Genomic DNA, 26,058 nt, shown 5'->3' on the forward strand with positions numbered 1-26,058 from the left:
TTCCATAACAACTGATTTTAGGGCACTTTTTGCCGCATGACCATATACTTTTTTTTTGCTGTAATAAAAGGGTGACATCTATAGTCACAGGAACTGCTACCCATTTTTATCTAGTTTGTTTATTCTTCAAGAAATAAATTTTTGAATACCACTGGGGTCCTATGGAAAATGCATTACAAATAATTGCGCTCTTGTAACCACTAGCATTCAAGAACCTGTTTCATACTGCATTTAAAAGGATATGACCATTTTTTTTCTGCGTAAATATTTAATTACCATTTTGTTTCAAATTTCTTGTTTAAATTATTTATTTACCTTTGACAGCCATGTATAGCCCTCATTCTTCTGTAATACTGAGGCAGATAACCTATTGCTCAATGATGATGATCAACCATAAAACCTATAAATACATATATAATGAAAGCATGGTTTTAAATCAAGGTAATTATGTATAAGTGTGTTGAAAAAACAGATTAAGACATTTTTTGTACATAAATTAGGCCCTTAGTTTTCTCGTTTGGATTGTTTAACATTTGCCATTTCGGGGCCATTTATAGCTGACTATGCGGTATGGGTTTTGCTCATTGTTGAAGGCCGTACAGTGACCTATAAATGTTAATTTCTGTGTCAATTGGTTTTAACAGAGAGTTGTCTCATTGGCAATTAAACCACATCTTTTTTATAAGTACAACTGAAATCTCAATACAACCTTTATTGTCAAGCTAATGTGTTAAAAATAAAATGATCCTTTTCATCTGAAATATGTAAGTGATACCCTATAGAATTGAATGCATCTTATTAATACAGGGGTGGGATCAAATTTTACATGCCACAATAGAGTGCTTTCATTTTAAATGTTCTCATTGTTATCAACATTCTTGATTTTGGCCAAAATTGCAAATAAAACATACAGTGGTACAAATTGTAACTAAGGGGCAATGACTCTTATTAAGGGTCAACAGACGATTTCTTCACTGATGTAATAAATTTTCTGTAATTAGAAGTTGATCAAATAGTTTAAATAAACCCATAGCTGTTTTTAAGATAACTGTTCTAAGTAAACTTTAGATTCAGAGGAGAAGACTTATATAATTAAAATCTTAAAAAGTTATGAGAATAACTCACTTCACCATTTTGTTTAGGTGAGCAATAATTGAAAAATTTAATTAAAATAAATCAGTTTGGTTTAAAGTTTTTTTATCAAATATTTACCGTGACTTTGGGGCTTTGCTTGTCACAATCTGGTTGAAATTTTCGTTTCCCTGTGTTGATCCCATATTCTGCAATGTTCCAGCTCTGGTACTATATTTTTCGTTCCAACTCTGGTACTATATTTCTCCATCAAAGTAGATATCTCTATTTTTAGGGCATCATTAGAGAGAGATTCCCATTTGGCAAACTCTTATGTCTATAAGTAAACAATAACATTTGTTTTCATTTGTAAATATATATATATATATAAATACATATTTTGATAAATAAAAAGTCCTTGGTACAGAAAATATAGTTAAAATGTGGTTTTCGCACAATAATTTTAGTATAAGTAAATAGAAATCTATGAAAGGAGTAGGTCCGGTAAGGGCCGATTTTGGCCTCAAAATTCAGGTTCATCTGATGAAAGATTTTGGACACTTTTTAAACACTTAAGTGTCTACTTCAGTCGATTCAATTAGTTTATGTGAAAGATTGGAACTGATTTAGTCATTAAAGACTTTCCAATTCAAGCTTAAATATAAAAAATATATCAAATATGCCATAATATGTCACTTTTTAGATGGTTTTTGTCAAAAATGAAAGTGGCCGCATCCGTGTTCATTTACAACCTTTATATATGTTATGCATTATCATCAAATACAACTTACATTTAAATATTAAGAATGAACACAAATGCGGCCACTTCCATTTCAGACGGAAACCGTCTGAAAATTAACCAAAATGCTAATTTTTTAAAGATTTCAGTAATTTAGCATGCCTTAATGATGCTAGTACCCGATACATGTGTTTTGTATTGTCAAAAGCAGCCCATATTTATGTAACAGAAGTATTCTTCTTTCCAATAAATAGCTTAAAATTTACATTATAACAATTTTGTAAAACTGCTATATTTTGGGGACAAAAAGGGGTCTTACTGGGCCTACTCCTTTAACCACAAGGTTAATGACCACAAAAGGAAGGTTGGATTGATTTTGGGAGTTTTTGTCCCAACAGTTTAGGAATAAGGGGCCAAAAAGGGGCCCAAATAAGCATTTTTATTGGTTTTCGCACAATAACTTAGTATAAGTAAATAGAAATCTATGAAATTTAAACACAAGGTTTATGACCACAAAAGGAAGGTTGGGATTGATTTGGGAGTTTTGGTCCCAACAGTTTAGGAATTAGGGTCCAAAAGGGTCCAAAATTAAACTTGTTTGATTTCATCATAAATTGAATTATTGGGATTCTTTGATATGCCGAATCTAACCGTGTAATTAGATTCTTAATTTTTGGTCCCGTTTTTCAAATTGGTCTACATTAAGGTCCAAAGGGTCCAAAATTAAACTTAGTTTGATTTTAACAAAAGTCGAATTTTTGGGGTTCTTTGATATGCTGAAACTAAACATGTACTTAGATTTTGATTATGGGCCCAGTTTTCAGGTTGGTCCAAATCGGGGTCCAAAATTAAACTTTGTTTGATTTCAACAAAAATTGAATATAGGTGGTTCTTTGATATGCTGATTCTAACCATGTATTTAGATTTTTGATATTTGGGCCCCGTTATCAAATTGGTTCACATTGAGGTCTAAAAGGTCCAAAATTGAACTTTATTTGATTTCATCAAAAATTGAATTCTTGGGGTTCTTTAATATGCTGATTCTAATCATGTATTTAGATTTTTGATATTTGGGCCCCGTTATCAAATTGGTTCACATTGAGGTCTAAAAGGTCCAAAATTGAACTTTATTTGATTTCATCAAAAATTGAATTCTTGGGGTTCTTTAATATGCTGTTGGATATTGGACCATAATAGGTAAATGTCCAATTTAAAAATTTTAAGTTCTTAGACCACATTCTTTTGTGTCAGAAACCTATTCTTGGTCAACTATTTAATCACAATTCAAATTCAGAGCTGTATCAAGCTTGAATGTTGTGTCCATACTTGCCCTAACTGTTCAGAGTTCGACTTCTGCGGTCGTATCAAGCTGCGCCCTGCGGAGCATCTGGTTTACATTAATAGGATTTAATCAAGTGTTTACATGTATACATTCTTAAACACACACATAAGATCCCTTTCTATGAGATGCAGTCTTTTGCTCATTGATGAAGGTGTATACATTTACAGTAAACCTATTATTGCTGACACAATGACAATTTTCCTAAGGAAGACTGAGTTGTCTCTCTGAATGGCAATCTTACCACATCTTCTTATTTTCATATGTATACCAATTTTAAGGTGTGTTATTATATCTTACATGTACCTAAAATTTTCTGAGTCATTCTTATATGTACACCATTCAGCATCTGTACATGAAGTGTGGTCTCCAAAAATGTGTAGGACTAATCAGCTGAAGGCACTTTTTATGTTTTCTGAAGAATCGTTATTTTCTTTGATGGCATACATAAAGCATCGTACTAGGTATGGTATGTTTTCTGGGTGTTTCAATTCCTTAAAAGTTTTAGACAAATCATACAGTTTCTTGAAAAAACCTTTCTTGGTGTGGTTCTGGTCATCTTTCTTTTGCAGTTCTTTAAAGTCTACCTTTAATCTTGCTGTTGTGGTTGAATCATTATCAGCATGGAGAACATGAATAGGACATCCATTATCCTTCAGATTGTGGGTCATCTCTAAAGCCATATCAGGTTCCATGCCTTTACTTGTACCCTGCCAATTCTTGCTACAATCATGTGAAGGGACTGTTTCTTTTCTACCCATATGGTATTCACAGACTTTGCAATTCCGGCTTCTATGAGAGAAGTCTTTGACTTTACTCGTCATTGTACCAATCATGCTGGCATGTCCTAATTACAATATAAAGATTATTTTAAGATACATGTATGCAATATTACAATAAGTCTAATATGATTTGCATATCAACAATTACTTGACAGTGTCTATCCATTAAATTTTCGCAAAGTGAAGCATCCCATGACCACAGGAGAATGCTTCTAAAAATTTTACAAGGTAATTATCATGTTAAGAATTTACAAGCTCCAATTTGACCTTTACATTTTATTTCCCTAATGATAATTGTGGCCAATTTTTAGAGGAAAAGAATATGTTAATGTATTAGTGGGCAACCTATGACAAATTCTATAATTCTTTGTGATGACAACTGTTATAGTCATATGTATGATATTGTTGCATTACAGTTTTGAAGGTTAATGTTTCATTACTGAACTGTCAAGATGAAGAACAGGAATAAAATCCCTGTTTATTGATAATATTTTTTCATTTTGTCTATGTATAGATTGTAATTTTGTCCCATGTACATGTACATTTACTCCATATCCTGCTATTTTTTATCCATATGTTTATATTGCAATATATGCATGATGGCTTTATTTTTTTGTGTGTAATGTATTATAGGGGACATCTTTTTTTATTAATCAAGTTAAAGACTAAACTGTTTAAATTTACCTGTATTACTGTCATAATTTCAACCAGTACCACGCTTTTGCCATCCTGCATCAAAACTAGCTTCAACCTAATGACAACAAGAGGCTGTCAGAGTGACAGCAACCCGGAATTTCCTGCAGAGGTCGAACCCTAAACAGTTGAGCAAGTATGGACACTACATTTAAGCTTAAAACAGCTCTGAATTTGGATTGTGATTGAATATTTGACACAGCATAGGTTTGTGACACAAAATGAATGTGGTTTAAGATCTGAAATACTTGAAATTGGACATTTAAATACCTATTATGGTCCAATATCAAAAATCTAAGTACATATTAGAATCAGCATATCAAAGAACCCCAAGAATTCAATTTTTTATGAAATCAGACAAAAGTTTAATTTAAGATCCTTTGGACCTCAATGTGGACCAATTTGATAAAGGAGCCCACAATTCAAAATCTCTCAATACATGGTTAGATTCAGCATTTTCAAAGAACCCCATAAATATTTTTTTTGTTGAATCAAACAAAGTTTAATTTTGGACCCTGATTTGGACCAACTTGAAAACTGGGCCCAAAAATCTAATATTTAAATACAGGTTTAGATTCAGCATTTGAAAGAACCCTACAGTTGGGTGCAGACCAAGCATTACATGTAGACGGGCCGAAAAAGTTAACTGGGCGTTTACTCGCGTGCACTTCATGTTAACGCCGCGTTAACTGTGCGTTAACTCCGAAATTTTAGTAGACATAAAAAGTAAACGGGCGTTTACTTTCGCGTTTACCTCCGCGTTAACGCAAAAACGGCGCGTCTTCTATTTTCGTCAAAAGAAAACGCACGTTTACTGTTTGTAGTTAACGCAGATTGTCATCGTATCCTGGATACACTGACCTAAAATATCAAATGATAAGTACATCAAAATTAAATGACCAACTGGTCATGTTCGATTGACTTATTGACGATTACCTTTAATTAATAATGTTATCACACCTCTTTAATTATATTGAAAATTAATCATAGTAAATTTCCTTTTCTTCACAAATAAATAGTTCAAGTATGTCTTTTTATTCAAATAATTTAATCATCACCAAAATCAAACAGTTTTCACATCTCAGACTGGCTGACTCAGGATGACTCGTAAAACAAAATTATTTGATCTCATTAACCAAAACTACCCCAAGGGTGACTGGGGTATAGAAGTATGGTCACCATTGGTCTTCCTCCGACCGGCAGTAAAACCCGTGCTAAAGTGGGGCGTCCGTTTGGCTGTGCGGGATGTACAAATTTGCAGCCACGTCCGGTCAGAATGGGGACGTTAAATCCGATGCCTCGTGTAAAGAGAGTGCCACGCTCTTTGCACGTTAAGAACCCTTGCAACAACTCTTTGAGGGGTCCGTAGGTGACCTGTTACAAGGCTAAATTTCTGTCCCTATCCAATATACCCTCATTTCCCGTGGCAGTCTAAATTTCTCCGACCTTAATCCCTTAATCTATTACAGATCCTTCCTATTGTATTTATTGTGAACTTGTTCTCGTCCTGAATATGCATGAAATATTTGCCACTGGACGTTAAGCAACCAACAATCAATCAATCATTAACCAAAACTGACCATATTTGCCCTTTATCAAGTTATCTATATAGCCGCGTAGTGATTCAGTTATATTTTTATGCAAGGATGGATTGTAAATATTGAATCATAACCAAATTTCAGTAGTTTTCATACCTCAGACTGACTCATATAACACAATTATTTGTCCGCATCAACCAAAACTGACCATATTTGCACTTTATTATATAAATCTTATAGTCGCATAGTAAATCAGTAATATTTCATGTCAGGATGAATTGTATAAAACAAATTATAGCAATATTGGAACATAATGACTACAAAAAATTTTCTGCATCAATTTAGAGTACCAGCATGTCCTCTTTTTATTCAAAATATTGAATCGTAAACAAATTTCAGTAGTTTTCATACCTCAGACTGACTCGTATAACACAATTTTTTTTCCGCATCAACCAAAACTGACCATATTAGCACTTTATTATGTAAATCTATATAGCCGCATAGTAAATAAGTTATATTTTTATGTAAGGATGGATTGTATAATACAAATGATAGCAATATTGGAACATAATGACTAAAAAGTTTTGTTCGCATCAATTTAGAATGCCAGCATGTCCTTTATTTATTCAAAATATTGAATCATTAACAAATTTCAGTAGTTTTCATACCTCAGACTGACTTGTATAACACAATTATTTGTCCGCATCAACCAAAACTGACCATATTTGCACTTTATTATATAAATCTTATAGTCGCATAGTAAATCAGTAATATTTTCTTGTAAAGGATGGATTGTTTAAATCAAATTATAGCAATATTGGAACCTAATGACTACAAAAAATTTTCTGCATCAATTTAGAGTACCAGCATGTCCTCTTTTTATTGAAAATATTGAATCGTAGACAAATTTCAATAGTTTTCTTACCTCAGACTGACTCGTAAAATAAAATTATTTGTCTGCATCAACCAAAACTGACCATATTAGCACTTTATTATGTAAGTCTATATAGCCGCATAGTAAATGAGTTATATTTTCATGTAAGGATGGATTGAATAATACAAAGAATAGCAATATTGGAAAAAAATATCATAAAAATTTTTTTTCGCATCAATTTAGAGTGCCAACATGTCCTTTTTTTATTTAAAATATTCAATAGTTAACAAATTTCAGTAGTTTTCCTACCTCAGACTGACTCGTATCATAAAGTTATTTGTCAGCGTCAACCAAAACTGACCATATGAGCAATTTATTATGTAAATCTTATAGTCGCATAGTATATCAGTAATATTTTCATGTAAGGATGGATTGTTTAAAACAAATTATACCAATATTGGAACCTAATGACTACAAAAAATTTTCTGCATCAATTTAGAGTACTAGCATGTCCTCTTTTAATTCAAAATATTGAATCGTTAACAAATTTCAGTAGTTTTCATACCTCAGACTGACTCGTATAACACAATTATTTGTCTGCATCAGCCAAAACTGACCATATTTGCACTTTATTATGTAAATCTGATAGTTGCATAGTAAATCAGTAATATTTTCATGAAGGATGGATTGTTTAAAACAAATTATAGCAATATTGGAACCTAATGACTACAAAAAATTTTCTGCATCAATTTAGAGTACTAGCATGTGCTCTTTTAATTCAAAATATTGGATCGTTAACAAATTTCAGTAGTTTTCATACCTCAGACTGACTCTTATTAAAAGTTATTTGTTCGCATCAACAAAAACACCATATTAGCACTTTATTATGTTAATCTATATATAGCCGCAGAGTAAATGAGTTATATTTTTATGTAAGGATGGATTGTATAATAAAAATGATAGCAATATTGGAACATAATGACTAAAAAATTTTGTTCCCATCAATTCAGAGTGCCAGAATGATCTTTTATTATTCAAAATATTGAATCAGAAACAAATTTCAGTACTTTTCATACCTCTGACTGACTTGTATAACACAATTATTTGTCTGCATCAACCAAAACTGACCATATTTGCACTTTATTATGTAAATCTTATAGTCGCCTAGTAAATCAGTAATATTTTCATGTAAGGATGGATTGTATGAAACAAATTATAGCAATATTGGAACATAATGCCTACAAAAAATTTTCTGCATCAATTTAGAGTACCAGCATGTCCTCTTTTTATTCAAAATACTGATTGTAGACAAATTCCATTAGTTTTCTTACCTCAGACTGACTCTTATAATAAAATTATTTGTCCGCATCAACCAAAACTGACCATATTATCACTTTATTATGTAAATCTATATAGCCGCATAGTAAATGAGTTATATTTTCATGTAAGGATGGATTGTATAAAACAAATTATAGCAATATTGGAACATAATGCCTACAAAAAATTTTCTACATCAATTTAGAGTGCCAGCATGTCCTTTTTTTATTCAAAATATTGAATCGTAAACAAATTTCAGTAGTTTTCATACCTCAGACTGACTTGTATCATAAAGATATTTGTCTGCATCAACTGACCATAATAGCACTTCATTATGTAAATCTATATAGTTGCATAGTAAATCAGTAATATTTTCATGTAAGGATGGATTGTATAAACAAATGATAGCAATATTGGAACATAATGACTAAAAAATTTGTTCGCATCAATTTAGAGTGCCAGCATGTCCTCTTTTTATTAAAAATACTGATTCAGAAACAAATTTCAGTAGTTTTCATACCTCAGACTGACTCGTATCATAAAGTTATTTGTCTGCATCAACCAAAACTGACCATATTAGCACTTTATTATGTAAATCTATATAGCCGCATACTAAATGAGTTATATTCTCATGTAAGGATGGATTGTATAATACAAATGATAGCAATATTGGAACATAATGACTAAGCAATTTTGTTCACATCAATTTAAAGTGCCAGCATGTCCTCTTTTTATTCAAGATATTAAATAGTAAACAAATTTCAGTAGTTTTTATACCTCAGACTGACTCATATAACAAAAATTATTTGTCTGCTTCAACCAAAACTGACCATATTTGCACTTTATTATGTAAATCTTATAGTCGCACAGTAAATTAGTAATTTTTTCATGTAAGGATGGATTGTATAAAACAAATTATAGCAATATTGGAACATAATGACTACAAAAAGTTTTCTTACCTCAGATTGACTATTATAATAAAATTATTTCTACGCATCAACCAAAACTGACCATATTAGCACTTTATTATCTAAATCTATATAGCCGCATAGTAAATCAGTTATATTTTTATGTCAGTAGTTCGTGATGGTTTGTATTTTAAACAAAACTATTTAACGGCATTATTCAACACTCACATGACCGATTCATGTACTTAATAATGAAAAGTATGAGAAGTTCTCTTCTTGGAATAGTATACTGTTAATATATTATGTAGGTTGATTGATTTTGTTTGTAGCATAACGTCCAGTGGCAATATTTCATTCATGACCTGATCGAGTATATTTTTCGGACGTCCCAAATATCATTTAATTGCAATACTCATAGAAGAAGACCCTATTCTCAGATCTGCAGTGACATCACAACATGTAACTGACCAATCAATGATTAGCATTTGTGTTATGTAAACAATGTTGAGAGGTGATGCCAATAAGAATCCTCTAGATTTTCCATATACTTCAATGCAAATTAATTTAATTGATATATATCGACACCAGTTGAATATAGTAATTTTACTCTTTTAATATTGTTAAAGACACTATATAATATCTCCATTTTTATTTTTATCATACTATATCCTCTGGTTAAAAAATAATCGGCAATATAAATAATCAGTAATCACCTTCAAATAGATGAAAAATCTAGAGGATTCCTATTGGCATCACCCCTTGAAAAATTTAAATGCCAGGATGTCCGGATCTGAGAATATTAATACTGAACGATTAACAATAAGATGAAGAACAACGATCAAGAGTTGTTGACGTATTTTCTAAACTATGTTGAAGTCCTTCCTTTAATCACAAAGTGATTAAAACTTGTTCTAGAGTTGTCTCTCTTTGTCTGTTGTTAATTGTAATTCACAAATACCAAAATTAAAATACTACAGACTTTCTGTACATTATACTCATTTGTGTAGAGGTTCCATCCTCTGTTTTTCATTTACAACTTTTACAACTTATACAAAAACAATCATTCTAATTACACATACATTTTATTACACCAACTAGTATTTACATTTTCATGACTAGAATATACATTTTTACTTTGTGGCATTACTTTGGCTACAGAGTATTCTATAATATTTTGTTGAGGCGCCAGGGTGACTACCGATTACCTATACACAATGGCTATCAGCTGACCTATGTTGACATAGTGTCATAAAACCCCTGGTAGTTAAACACGGTTACACCACCACCTACCATGGGGAGTGACCGGGGAAAACACTCGTATTACCAATGCTCCAGTTATTAGTGCCCCACCTGTTGGCAGGTGTAGGCCTCCCCTCTATAATATGAGGTGGAGGAGGTCCCAGAGTTACCCATCTGTAGACCCCACCGTTACCACTAACCACATTTTCAAAACCTGCAAATTGTAGAATTTGTCAGGCCCAGAGCAAGTCCGAGTGAAATAATCCCCCAGCACTACCAGTCTCCCTGGACCTCCCCCCATTCAAAATTAACTCTGCGCCTAAGGATAGTAGAAGAAAATTAATTTCTTTAAAATGTCTTGTTTTCTTCCAAATTAATAAAATTGGTAATTAATATAAACCTAAATTCATTCTTGTTGCTTAAATCACAATAGTCCATATATAAATAAAGTGCTTAATAACGGAAATGTCCAAATCAAAGAAACGCAAGTTTACTCCAAACTATCCTGTATTGGTCTAATACCATGGAGGAACTGCTTGGATACTGGTAACCATAATATTGCAACCAAATACAGCAAACTAGTGCCTGAAAATATAAAACAAAAAACAGCAGCAACTATTCTTATTTGGGAGGGTGGGCGGGTTTTAAATAGTTTGTTTTGAAGGGATATAAATTGCCTTAACTGACGTATTATTTTTTAAGTTCATTAAAACCATTTGTCTTACTAAAGTCATAACTCTACTTGATTTGCTAGTTTTCATATTAATGATTTGAACAACCGCCTGATTATCAACATGAAAAATAACTGGACATTAGTGCTGCTACAACTGGAAACAACTCTAACAATGTCATATCTCTGGTGATTCCAGTTTCAACCAAATGTTTTGGCCATATGCATTGGGCCCACTGACCTGCAAAATAGATCCCATACCCACCTTTGGACCCCCCCTGCACTATCCGTGAACAACTCTAATTTTTCATTAGAAACCCATACATTTTCGGTTATTACAGTGACACCATTGTATTGTTTTAAAAAGTCTAACCAAACTTCTAAATCTGCTTTCATCTGCTTGTTTACTCGAATTTTGTAATATGATTTTCTTACCCCGATTGTTGAATTTATGAGTCTGCGACAGAAGGTGCGGCCTGGAGCAACCACCTTACAAGCAAAATTCAGGAGCCCAAGAAGAGATTGCATATCTTTAAGAGTTATTTTAGAACTGTCTAAGGTATCTCGGATTTTTTGTGAGAGTTTGACAAGTTTTTCATTTGGAAGCCGCATGATTAAATTCTGTGTATCAAATTCTATACCCAAAAAATGAGTAATGTAGTAGGCAAAGTAGTCTTGTCACTAGCAAGAGGAATACCTATTTTATCGCATACCTCTTGGAATATCTTCAAAGTATTGCCAACTTTTGATGTTTGGCTCGACTCGACAAAAAGGAAATCATCTAAATAATGGAGGATATTATCATTTCCGCTTTTTTGCTTTATTATCCAATGCAAAGCTTTTGCAAATTTCTTCCACAGGGCACAACTTATTGAGGCCCCCATTGGCATCATTTTATTAAGTTAATATTCACCCTGAAATTTTATCCCTAACAAGTCATAATCCTGCGGGGCAACAAGCGAAAAGCCGCTTTTACATCACACTGACTTAAACGGGCAAATGTTTTGTGTCTATTAATCAAACATGCTGCTTCGTCCACTGAACTGTACTGTACTGAACAATGATCTTTATCAATACAATCATTTATTGAATTATTCTCGGGATAGGATAAATGTTGAATAAGTCTAAAATTCCCATCCTTTTTTGGCACTAGCCCCATTGGTGATACCTGAAGTGTGGGAAAAGGCGGGTATCTGAAAGGACCAGCAATGCGACCAAGTTTAACTTCCTTCATTAATGTTTTTTTTTAAATGTTGGGTAGCTGTAATGCACTTTTTAAATTGGAACTCTCCCTTGGTTCCCTAGAGCCAAAATATTTTAATGAAAAACCATATTTGAAACCAGATATAATTTCATGTGCTACATTGTTATGTGGGTAAAATTCTAAATAATTTTCCAAGACCGATACTTTAACAGGAGTATTTCCTAATGAATAAAAATTAATACTTTTTGTTACTTCTTCCTTGGGCCCGGTTATTACATTGGGCCTTTCTGTGTTTGCCACTGCATATGTCACATATATGTTTAAACCTACAACGAGGGAAGTAGGGACAGTCATTACCATTATTATAGTATTTACATGACATATTTACACTTCCACTAGTTACCTGTGATTGTTGATGTGTTCTCGTGTTAGTGTTTGAAAGTGTAGCTGCATTTGAGTTATAATGACCACGATTTTGTGCATTTGTTCTATAACCCTGTGATTGCACTGACACAAAAATTTGGACGGCCACGAGAAATGAGGGTATATTGGATAGGGACAGAAATTTAGCCTTGCGACAGGTCACCTACGGACCCCTCAAAGAGTTGTTGCAAGGATTCTTAACGTGCAAAGAGCACGCGTGGCACTCTCTTTACACGAGGCATCGGATTTAACGTCCCCATTCTGACCGGACGTGGCAAATTTGTACATCCCGCACAGCCAAACGGACGCCCCACTTTGGCAAGGGTTTTACTGCCGGTCGGAGGAAGACCAATGATGACCATACTAAAGGCTGCAACACCCACACAAATATTTGATTGAATTAAACCAGATTATTGAAAATATATAATTTTGATAATCTCTATTATAATCGTTATGGATAAGTCTGTCTAAATTGACGAGATGGTAAAAATGTACATTCTTATACAACACTTTATTAATATCCCTTTCAATACAATGTACACTTTTCGTTTGAATATTTGGCAAAACCGAAGCTTAAATCATGTAAATCCAAGGCAAACAAGGTGAATTACGATTAAAAACAATGTATTAAATGCATCGAGTTATAGTTAGGAATTTGAAGAGACAGTTAAAAATGGGGAACGAAGTTACGTAAACCATGATGTTTATGTATCCCATCAAATAAAAATATTTTTCCGATGTGTTGGATAACCTTTCTATACGCCTCGATATTTGTACATGTAACTTTTGAAAAGAAAATATAGAAAATCTGCTAATCAGTAAAGTTATTGAAACTGATTTTTTTGTAATTTAATAAAATTAATATTTCGAATTAAAAGTGTTTTTGAATTGTTCTGGTTTGAAACACATATACGTAAAATATGAAGATAAAATTCGTTTTAATAAAATAAATGTACAAATGAACACGAAGTTTATTTCTTAATTCACACGCCCCAAGGGTGACTGGGGAATAGAAGTATGGTCACCATTGGTCTTCCTCCGACCGGCAGTAAAACCCTTGCTAAAGTGGGGGCGTCCGTTTGGCTGTGCGGGATGTACAAATATGCAGCCACGTCCGGTCAGAATGGGGACGTTAAATCCGATGCCTCGTGTAAAGAGAGTGCTACGCTCTTTGCACGTTAAGAACCCTTGCAACAACTCTTTGAGGGGTCCGTAGGTGACCTGTTGCAAGGCTAAATTTCTGTCCCTATCCAATATACCCTCATTTCCCGTGGCAGTCTAAATTTCTCCAACCTTAATCCGGGACGCCCCTATTACAGAACCTACCTATTGCATTTATTGTTAATTTGTTCTCGTCCTGAATATGCATGGAATATTTGCCACTGGACGTTAAGCAACCAACAATCAATCAATCTTAATTCACACAATCAGTTAACGCGAAAAGTAAACGCCCGTTTACTTTTAAGTGCACGTAAAAATAAATTTGTGAAATCTGAAGTAAACGCCCGTTTACTACTGACTAAACGGACACAGAGTAAACGCCTGTTTACTCGGGTAGACATTAGAAATTTCCATTTTGACCGCGTTAACGTAATTATAGTAAACGCGAAAATTGAAGTTAACTAACGAAATATGTTCACGCGGCGTTAACTTGCGTTTACTTTATGTAATGCTTGGTCTGCACCCCTGTATATATATTTAATTTACGTTGAAATGAATACAGGTTAATTTTATCCATAATATTTTCTGTGCAAAGGGAAATAACTCAAACTAGATAAATAGTTCTCTAAAATAAGATATGATGCAATTTTTCAAATTATAATAACAACAACCAGTGATAACTAAGTTCTCTAAAATTAGATATGATTTAACACTCAAACATTGCTAGAATCAGCATATCAAAGAACCAAAGAATTCAATTTTTGAGGAAATTAATCAAAAGTGTAATTTAGGACCCTTTGGACCTCAATGTGGTATTATCTTATTGATAATGAAAAGAAAAGAAAAGAAAAGAAAAGAGTACAGCTACTATAATCTCATCTGTACCTGAAAAGAGACTGAGATATGAAACTGTGTCACCACCAGCAAATTCCTTTCAATTTTACAATCTTGGTATTGAACTTCAGTTTTTTTTTCATCCAATGTAGACTACTTATAAGAACATTATTAAAGCAAAATTGCATCAAAGGTTATGGAGAAACTATACTGGACTTGATTCCCAGACATGGTTTGTTTTGATATATTGTTCTACAGTTTAAGATCCTGATCAAGATATCAAAACGACCACCATCTACCGACAATGGATAAATAGAACCACCTACAATGTCAAGGTATGAAACAGTGTCATCCCCACTCACTGCCTTTTTTTTTTCAAATAAAGGGCATGATTTTGTGTTAAGTGGAGACGTAAGTAAATTGAGACAATGTGGTTTAAGTTTAAAATAGGATTTATAGACTCTAGATATATTCATTATGGACTAGAAAAGCAGACAAGTTCATAGAGCCACATAAAATGCAAAGGAATGAAACAGTTCCATCAGATTTCAATGAGTTCTATCAATTTAATAAGGCTAAACTTCAGGAGTTTCATATACCAAAGTAGTGCACGATTTAGTGTTTATTGGAGACGAACATAGATTAAGACTGTGTGCCTCTCATCCTTTGAGCTGACATATTAATTGGGACTGTTTGAGCTTTTCATAGCCTGCTTCATGAAGACACTACTAAAGATTGGAATTATTCCTATATACGCAAATTTCATGGAACAAATACACAAGACTATTAAAAGGATTGATGCAGAGTGGACGATTAATATGATAAATCTGGTAGAAGATATCGATAGAGAGATATACCTTTTATTTCTAAATTAATTGATATGTAGTGACAGCTATTTATATTGGGTTAATAAATGAAATTTAAAATAAAAGTACAATGTATAAATTAGAACTACAATATTAAGCTGTTGATTTGATGATATAAAAACCAGTTGTTTAATATCTTATTATTTTTTTCAAAATTGAGACTTGTTTTCATAAAAGACGGCGGTGCTATACTTAGAGTGCAAGTGAAGTTTTGTGACTACTTGACCCTACAGCTATAACGCAAAAACATGGATTCATCAAAGGCAGAATACAAGAAATGGACAGAAGAGTTTTTGTCTAAAAGCTGAGGTATACAACCAGCTAGACTAGGATGCTATAACAGAGGGGCGAAAGATACCAGAGGGACAGGAAAACTCAAAGAGCGAAAATAAACTGACAAAAATAAAAATAACAGTACACAAGACACAACATAGAAAGCCAAAGACTAAGTACCACGAACCCGACCTAAAACTGGGGGTGATCGCAGGTGTTCCGAAAGGGTAAGAAGATCCTGCTCCACATGTGACACCCGTCGTGTTACTCATGTTATTTCAAACCCGGTAAATTGTCTCATTAAGTGGAATGTAGTTACGAAATAAGGAACATATCCGATATCATCTGTGATACGGATATTCAATTACGGTCAACCAACCTGTGATGGCGCCCGTAAAATTTATGAAGGGATGATTTCAATTTCGCCATTTAGAACTCTTGGTTTAGTAGCTTCATTGTGAGCAGCAACCCTCTATCAAGGAAATCATGATAGGAAATACAAGCCCTGGAATATCGTATCAATTTGGAGATGTAAAGGTCGTATGCAGGCGCTGCTGGACTGTTGCTACATAGAAATGGAAAGTTCACAATTGGGAAGCTGAAATCATCTCTTTTGTCTTAAGTTTTGATTTCAACCGACCCTCATTTTCAATTTTTAGATGTGAGTCAAGATATGAGACAGACTTGACTATATCTGTTGTATTCTTTATCTCTAGTTCGATCGGATAGATGAGTTCAACATAGCCTTTTGGAAAAAGTATTGCTATCAACCAGACAAAGTTCCAGTAAGCGGATAACATATTATGTAGGAGAAGTTTCAGACGATGCATTGTATGGTCTCAATACTCCATTTCAAATATTATGTACAATACCGATAGATGCTGATACCGTATAGCGGGTTATTTTCGCGGGTGTAAAATTTCGCGATTTAGGGGCAACAAAGTATACGAAAAATTTTGGCGGTTTTTATTTTGGTGGATTCTTAAATCCCAATTAAATATTTTGGTGGATACTGAAATTGTTGCATATAAAATATTGGAAAAAATTGAGAAACAAGTTAATTGATTTGTTTACCTAAATGACGTCTTATTCATTGATCTTGACCGGAACTTTGATGTACTCACTAATTAGGTTATAAAATTATCAAGACTGATTTACAACTCTTATGCAATTTGACACTAATTAATTAGGGTAATTACCTGATAGAGTACCCTACTCATAATCTATTTGACACTAATTGATAGGGATATACACACGTGACAGTCATTTTATAAAATACATGTATGTTCAATGCCTTTTTTGTTTATGTTGTTAAAAATAACCTATACCGTTATTGACCTACCGACCGACGCTTTAGCTATTAGAAAGTAACAAAAGTATGCATTAATTTTCGCGGAATTTATTTTCGCGATTTTCTTTCATCCGCCAAAATAAGCGAAAATAAACACCCCGCGAAAATTACCCGCTATACGGTAGTGTATCTCAGTAAATAAAACAGGACATATTAAACTTTGCTAGAGGAATGAGAACATGGAATACAGACTATCCATTAAATATTATTCACCTTGAAACATGTTATCATCTATCATTATAGATTCACAGTGTTTGAAATTTCAATTAGATGTAAGCTGAATTGAGGAAAGAAACAATTGAAGGATTGCTGATTTAGCGTTAAACAATCAATGAATCATATACCGTTATATTTGTTAAAAATTGATGGTTGATTTATTAGTAATTTTTGTGTGCCGCATTAGCACACAAAGTCTAAATCTAGATATTTAACTTTCGGTCGACGTTGATATTATTTTCTTCAGACATTCTTAAGATGTATTACGAATCAGCAATGCAAACAGTTTCAACTGCAAATAGGTGAACTTAACAGTTTGTACTGTAAAATTTCCTCATGAGAAGAGATTTATTATTGGCGTCATGTGTTGATTCGCAGAGGTTCAACGTGCAATTGACAAGGATAACTTATATCAAAAGGGATTATATAAAAAAAAGATAAGACCTCAGGTAGATTATCACTTCTTGTGGTAAGCTGAATTCCTGAATATCATATTTTTGTATTGGATTCAGGAAAAGACCGGACAAATATTTCACAAACTTATTATTCATTCTCTTATTAAATATGTGTTTGCTTATGATATTAAGTAGCCTTCTTGTTTCTTCATTAACCTTTCTGTTCTTTTTTCTCCATATTATAAATTTCTTTAACATAGAACGGCTTCGTACATGTAAATCCAAACCTAAGTGTATAGCACAAATCTCGAACCAATAATATGATCAGGGATTGTCACTGTTTACACCTATTCTAACAAGTACTCTTCTTCAAGAAATTATAAAAATTCTGGTTTGAATGGCATAACAAAGAAAGACTGAGGAAGACAAAAGTCACCATGAACTATAAAAGGGTGAAATTAATAACCATTACTTGTACGAAAACCTCGAAGTCAACGAGTACAATGTTAAAGGTGAAGAAATTCAAGACATTTTACAACAATTAAATAAAACCTGAATCAAGGATTTTCCCACAAAGACACCGGTAGAGGTGTAAATATTCAATGCCTAAAGTTGTTGGTTTCCTTTCAGCTTATTTCTACATTTGGTTTTTAAAATGTTGTGAACACTTAGCTGTATAATTGATTGATTGTTGGTTGCTTAACGTCCAGTGGCAAATATTTCATGCATATTCAGGACGAGAACAAATTAACAATAAATACTATAAGTAGGTTCTAAAAGAGGGGCGTCCGGGATTAAGGTCGGAGAAATTTAGACTGCCACGGGAAATGAGGGTATATCGGATAGGGACAGAAATTTAGTCTTGCAACAGGTCACCTACGGACCCCTCAAAGAGTTGTTGCAAGGGTTCTTAACGTGCAAAGAGCGTGGCACTCTCTTTACACGAGGCATCGGATTTAACGTCCCCATTCTGACCGGACGTGGCTGCATATTTGTACATCCCGCACAGCCAAACGGACGCCCCACTTTAGCAAGTAGTTTATAATTTATTTTGATCGTGACTTTTTCCATTAAGGTTCATCATAACCTTTTGGTGACAGGTTGTTCCGTCGTGTCCTTCTCCAGAACACTTGAAGCATTTCTGCTTACCATGACATTGTTTGGTCCAATGACCAAACCTTTGGCATTTGAAACACCTAATTGGGTTTGGGATGTACATATCTACCTTGATGCCAAAGCATCCCAATTTCAAAGAGGAAGGAGGAGTTGGAGTTTTGAAAGTCAAAAGATAAGTATTTAATTTAATCATTTGGTAATTCTTTTTAATTTGGAATCTAACCACATCAGTTACACCTTGGTTTGATTGATTGATTGATTGATTGTTGGTTGCTTAACGTCCAGTGGCAAATATTTCATGCATATTCAGGACGAGAACAAGTTCACAATAAATACAATAGGTAGGTTCTGTAATAGATTAAGGGATTATGGTCGGAGAAATTTAGACTGCCACGGGAAATGAGGGTATATTGGATAGGGACAGAAATTTAGCCTTGCAACAGGTCACCTACGGACCCCTCAAAGAGTTGTTGCAAGGGTTCTTAACGTGCAAAGAGCGTGGCACTCTCTTTACACGAGGCATCGGATTTAACGTCCCCATTCTGACCGGACGTGGCTGCAAATTTGTACATCCCGCACAGCCAAACGGACGCCCCACTTTAGCACGGGTTTTACTGCCGGTCGGAGGAAGACCAATGGTGACCATACTTCTATTCCCCAGTCACCCTTGGGGGTCACCTTGGTTTGAAAGTTCTTTGCAAATTTCCTCAACAGATAGATCAGAAAGATATTGACTTCTGTCTCGACGTATTCCCTTACTACTGTTTAAACTAGTGTTTGCTGATGCCGAAACAGCAAAACCAATTATAGTTGTCAATTTCAGCAAATTTGCTGATTGACTTTTGTTTGTACATTCAACTAATAAATTCCCTCATCTCATTTTAGAAGCATTTTTTACCATTCCAGCAATGCCTTGAATACATTTCTGAATTACAAAAGGGGAAATTTTGGATATAGGTTTGTCGACAGTACCTGTTATCACAATAAATCGGGGCCAACTATCATCTTCCTGACAGGCTCAGAGTCATCACATTTTCTTTTTTTAAATAGAGCTGATTTGGAGTTTGGGATTTGGTGTGCCATAATGAGAGGAAAAATATTTAGTATTCTTGTCATCCACCCTCCACGGAGTGCCTACCAGGGCGTTACTGTATAACCGTGGCGAGCCGGGGTCAAGAGCCAATGCTGAAACCGAGCTCCAAAAAAAAAATGTAGCTCGTCCCCAAAATTGGCACCCAAGATCCACTGCGGAAAGCACCAGATGTTCCAAGAACAGTATACTCAAGCAGAGCGTATCCATCAAGCGCATTAGAAAGCGTACCACTTGATTGACACATGAGCCACCGCCTTCTTCAGTCATCCTTGTTTTTTAAAAAGCTCTTATTCAACATTGAAAACATCATGGTTACAGGAAAGCTAAATTTAAGGAAAAACTGAAGGGCTTGGCGTGACCAGCCGATTGATCAGACCGGGTCCATCTGACATCCCGTTTATATGACATCGGAGCCAAAGCAGAATATTGATTGATTGATTGTTGGTTGCTTATCGTCCAGTGGCAAATATTTCATGCATTTTCAGGACGAGAACAAGTTCACAATAAATACAATTGGTAGGTTCTGTAATAGGGGCTTCCGGGATTAAGGTACAGAAATTGAGCCTTGCAACAGGTCACCTACGGACCCCTCAAAGAGTTGTTGCAAGGGTTCTTAACGTGCAAAGAGCGTGGTACTCTCTTTACACGAGGCATCGGAGTTAACGTCCCCATTCTGACCGGACGTATCTGCAAATTTGTACATCCCGACCTCAATCCCAGACTCCATTACAAAACCTACCTATTGTATTTATTGTTAATTTGTTCTCGTCCTGAATATGCATGAAATATTTGCCACTGGACGTTTAGCAACCAACAATCAATCATTTAATGAGGATGTATATTAGTAGAGAAAATGTTTGACCTTTAGACAGTTTATAATGTAGATTCATAGAAAGTGGACCTTGCATTATGTTTTGATAAATGTGTTCTAAGCGTTGATTATATTTCCTTATTTTCATTTCAGAATGCTGATACTTCCCCCTGGATCAGTAACTGTTATAGCAGGTACAACTTACTCTACTCTCAAATTAGTTTTTTTTAAAAACATTTCACCAGTTATTGTGATATCAATTACATTTATGAATTTGATTGATTGATTGATTGTTAGTTGCTTAACGTCCAGTGGCAAATATTTCATGCATATTCAGGACGAGAACAAATTAACAATAAATACAATAGGTAGGTTCTGTAATGGAGGCGTCTGGGATTGAGGTCGGAGAAATTTAGTATAATATATAGGTATGATACCTCGGTAGTTCATAATGTTTAAACTGTTTCAAAAAAAATGTTGAAAACTCATGGATTTAAAAACTTTAAATATTTATTTTTAAAGGACAACATTAATTTATTGAAGACTGAAACTGGTGCTTGTTTTATATATATATATGATACCTCAGTTGTTTGTAAACATAGAGATTATAAAGAATTATAGATGTGTTTCATACCTTTTATTTTTCATCCACAAATTTAATTCAAATCTAATCATCCTCATTTCCTTTCTGTTAATATCATTTCATACTGTTGAAAACTCGGGGATTTTAAAATCAAAACATTATTTTTAACTAGGACTCTTGAACAATCATTTGCCAAACTGCCAAACCCATGGACCGCAGAAAATTGAACTCACCACTGAAGAGTGGTTACATAACAAAGACATACGTAAACAGCTTAAGGTGCCATACATTATTTATGCAGATTTTGAATGTCTTCAAGAACTAATCTTAGATAGCCGAAAAAGACTACGTTACGTGTACCATGTGGCTTTGCATATAAGTCGTTGGTCTTACACCTGAAACTTCGATGAACCAGTAGTATATCGTGGTGCCGATGATGCTGATAAATTTGTGGAGTGTATGTTAAAGGAACGGGAGAAATAGAACAAAGATTCAAACATTGTGAGCCCATGATAATGACTGGAAGTGGTTAGCAATCGTTTAAGAAAGAAACTCATTGTCACATATGTAAAGCAGAACTATGTCTTTGGAAGAGAGATTCAAAGAAGAATTGAATAAATTTTAAACAAATTAATCAATAACTTTGTTGGTCATTCAATGGGAAACACTCAACATAAAAAATTGTATTTTTGAAAACTCTACCTTCCTGAAAGAACCTTACTTTGTTAAACCTCGGGGAAGTAAAGAAATGACTGATCAGAGTTCTGATGATCAAATTCGAACCATTTCAAACATTGTATATAGAATATATCACGGAACAGTTATGGTTAGTTTACTACATAGAAGAAAACTTCGAGAGTTTCGGAAAACTATTCAGTTTTTAGCAAGTCGGAGAATTAGTGTAACACAGATTAATACCACTTCTGATTAAGCCCATGTTGCATTTACTAGATGAACAATAAGAAAACATGCTTGATCTGTGTATAATGTTGTTTCAATAAAAGTTAGTTACTTATATTTTTGTTTTTCTTTATTATTTACACAAAGTGAACATTGGTTTGATATCTCAGCTGTAACAAATCATATCGCCTTTTTGCGCTCATGTGGCGTAAAGTTAACACCAATCAATCAATCATATCCTACTTCCACCATATAAGTAGATTATCTCATTGTTTCCTCATTAGGAGGAGTTGATGGAAACGAGTCCTGCTCCCCAATCTGAGTCGCATCAAAAGAAGACAACCCTGCCTTGCTCTCAACTGCAGAAGACAACCCTGCCTTGCTCTCAACTGCAGAAGACAGCCCTGCCCGACTCATTTGCAGAAGACAACCCTGTCTGTCTCGCAGACTGTAAGGCCTTAGGTGGGTAGAAACTTTCATCTATGTTTAATCAGACTTCTGTGTTGGGTTACCATCATTTTATGAAATGTTACCCTATGAAATCAAAATGTTTTAGATAGAAACTTACTAATGAAGTGAATTCTAAATTGAATTGTGTTATTAGTAAATGCGTGTTTTTAAAAAGATTCCTTGTAAATGTAATACTGAATTTTGACATATGCATAACATATAGACTACTATCTGTTTTCATGTTATATAATTTTTTTTATATATATATTTGTTTTACTATACACCTACAGACCAAAACAGATGACGAACATGATGAATTGCCCTGTATTTTGGCTACAGTAGCATGAACTGCAGGTAAATTTGTTATATCTTTTTGTATAATTTATGTTACTCTTTTCCTTGTTATATTATTATGTATTTTGTACTGTTTCAAGTGAATTTTGAACTGTTTCAAGTGAATTTTGAACTGTTTCAAGTGAATTTTGAACTGTTTCAAGTGAAAACAAATACGACATTTACACTTGGAGAAGAATTGAACTTTAATGATTATTTTAGAAAATTAGAATTTACATCAAGAGGTTTCTATAACATTATTATGTGTTCTCTTTGCAATAGCTTTTACTATAATAATTAAATGGTTAGCCAAATTATGTAGAGTAGAGATATATGTGCACCTTTAGAGGAGGTTTCCCTTTACAAGTATCAACAAATCCTAAAACAAATTCGTAGACATTATTGATTTGGGCTTTAACTTAACCCATTCTTTGATTGTACTTTGGAAAAAACTATTATTTTCAGTTTTAATTTTAATTATTGGTGGAGTTTTTATGTGGAAAAAAAGACGAAATGGTGTAAATTCATGTTCTGGAGATAACCTCTATAATGCTTGGTACAGATTATGTAATAGTTTACTATCGTGTTAAGTAATGTCATCAACAGGTGTTCTGCTATGACTTCTTATAAAGATGAGACTCAACCTTAAACACGAAGACCGTTTCAGCGTATCGAAACCAAGTGTCAGCCATTCTGGACTAAGGACATCCGAAATTAGCTAGGAAACGATCCTTTTTTTTTCAATGGCCTGATAAGGAACATCTTTTTAGTAATATGACATCTGTTTTAAACAATCAGACCGAAGGTGCTCCAGTATTATTGACTGTTTTGAAGTTTTTATCCAGCGACAAGGCCAATGAATTGCTAGAGCTCAGACATGATCGAACTACAAGCACAAAAACGTAATTAAATTCTAGTTAATATTACACCAACAGGTGCCATTGCATTTGTGTCAAAGGCAATTGGTGGTAGGACATCTAACAAGGTAATTACACAACGTAGATGAAATAGTGCAACAATTATCAAAAAAGTTCTGTCAGGGATGCAAAGTTGAAAATGGATCAAAACATAGACACGATTGTTTAATTGGATAGTAATCTGTTCACATTAGCAGAATACCCTGTGCAAGCTGTATGGTGGATTTAAACCAAAGACAAGAAATGTGCATTTTAGCAAACATGAACCACACACTCATGCACCAGGATGGAGTGACTAACAGATTCCTAGTATACAATTTTGAAGTGGACGAGATGTCCATGATAATTATTCTGGCAAGCTTGATACATGCTGAAAATTACCACTTCTCTGGTTACATAGAGGAACTTTGCCTTGACATTTTTAACAACAGTCGAGAATTACTACTTATTTAAGTTAAAAAAAGTGGAAACTGAACAAAAGAACCATAACTCAATGGTAAAATAAAAGCGTTAATTTACACATGTAGATTTACGACTGATTTTCTGTTTGTTAATGATCCTTTGTGAGCGTCGTATGACACGTTAATTACAACTTGTTGCGCTAATTCTTGATTGTGTTTGTTTGTTTGTTTTGTTCACACATCGTTGTCACTATAATGGAATTTGATGCGACTGTCATACAAGTGAGAGGTTTAGCGCTTTAAAACCAGGTTTTATCCACCATTTTCTACATTTGAAAATGCCTGTACGAAGTCAGGAATATGACAGTTGTTGATTATTCGTTTGATGTGTTTCATCATTTGATTTTGCCATTTGATTAGGGACTTGCCGTTTTTAATTTTCCTCAGAGTTCAGTATTTTTGTGATTTTACTTTTTTCATGAGGTTCATTTTGAGTGAATTCTGGATTTTGTGGTTGTTCCGAAGGTTCATTTTGAAGGAATTTTGGGTCCTTAATGCTCTTCAACTTTATAATTGTTTGGCTTTCTAACTATTTTGATCTGAGCTTCTGGCGTATCAAATTATAAACGTGGTACCTTAAATAACCAATTTTAACTATTATTTTAAATTTTAGAATTGACACCAAATGAAGACTACCCAATGTACAAGGTCAAATGCATGAAGGGGGTAGAATCAAACCTATATGATTGGCCAGAAATAACTGACATGTGCAGTATAAAAGAGACAAAAATTCTAAATCTACTGGACCCTCCACTAAAAGTACAGAAAAGGAGGTCCATGAAAATGACTTTTCCAAACCTTTAAGATGATTGATTGATTGTTGGTTGCTTAACGTCCAGTGGCAAATATTTCATGCATATTCAGGACGAGAACAAGTTCACAATAAATACAATAGGTAGGTTCTGTAATAGATTAAGGGATTAAGGTCGGAGAAATTTAGACTGCCACGGGAAATGGGGGTATTTTGGATAGGGACAGAAATTTAGCCTTGCAACAGGTCACCTACGGACCCCTCAAAGAGTTGTTGCAAGGGTTCTTAACGTGCAAAGAGCGTGGCACTCTCTTTACACGAGGCATCGGATTTAACGTCCCCATTCTGACCGGACGTGGCTGCAAATTTGTACATCCCGCACAGCCAAACGGACGCCCCACTTTGACGAGGGTTTTACCGCCGGTCGGAGGAAGACCAATGGTGACCATACTTCTATTCCCCAGTCACCCTTGGGGGGAAACCTTTAAGAAGAGACTTTTTAAATTTGATATGTAATAAACAGTCGTTTAAGTAAAACAAGTATAATCCAATTTCCCTAGGGTTAAGATTATGTTCAAAGTAGGCAGTCGAAAGCAGTGGTTTGTGTAGACTTGTTTCACAAAGTTTGGGGCATTACTTAAACAAGTTATTGTTTCAAATTACCTTTTCAAGTTATGTTGAAAATAAGGTGCCTTTAAATACTACTTTTACTGGGTCGATGCCACTGCTGGTGGACGTTTCGTCTCCGAG

General features: G+C 34.1%; 1 protein-coding gene across 1 annotated transcript; it reads right to left on the bottom strand.

Moving 5' to 3' along the window:
- Positions 1 to 948: 948 nt before the first annotated feature.
- LOC127722351 (uncharacterized) lies at positions 949 to 3,931 on the bottom strand. The gene is made up of 3 exons (XM_052229236.1): positions 3,669 to 3,931; positions 1,213 to 1,320; positions 949 to 991 (listed from the first exon to the last, which is right to left on the bottom strand). The coding sequence occupies exons 1-3, from the start codon at positions 3,908 to 3,910 to the stop codon at positions 949 to 951; spliced, it is 393 nt and encodes a 130-aa protein (XP_052085196.1). The 5' UTR covers positions 3,911 to 3,931.
- Positions 3,932 to 26,058: the final 22,127 nt, after the last annotated feature.

The sequence above is a fragment of the Mytilus californianus genome, unplaced genomic scaffold, assembly GCF_021869535.1.
Source record: "Mytilus californianus isolate M0D057914Y unplaced genomic scaffold, xbMytCali1.0.p SCAF_12, whole genome shotgun sequence".
Classification (NCBI taxonomy): domain Eukaryota; kingdom Metazoa; phylum Mollusca; class Bivalvia; order Mytilida; family Mytilidae; genus Mytilus; species Mytilus californianus.

Bases quoted from the DNA above. Each gene is read 5' to 3' on its own strand.
- LOC127722351 (XM_052229236.1), bottom strand. From the start codon at position 3,910: ATGGGTAGAAAAGAAACAGTCCCTTCACATGATTGTAGCAAGAATTGG. The intron at 1,321-3,668 runs GTATGATTTGTC...ATAGTACCAGAG, and splicing joins AAAGGTTTTTTCAAGAAACT to TTGGAACGAAAAATATAGTA. The intron at 992-1,212 runs GTAAATATTTGA...TTCTAATTACAG, and splicing joins AGCAAAGCCCCAAAGTCACG to AAAATTTATTACATCAGTGA.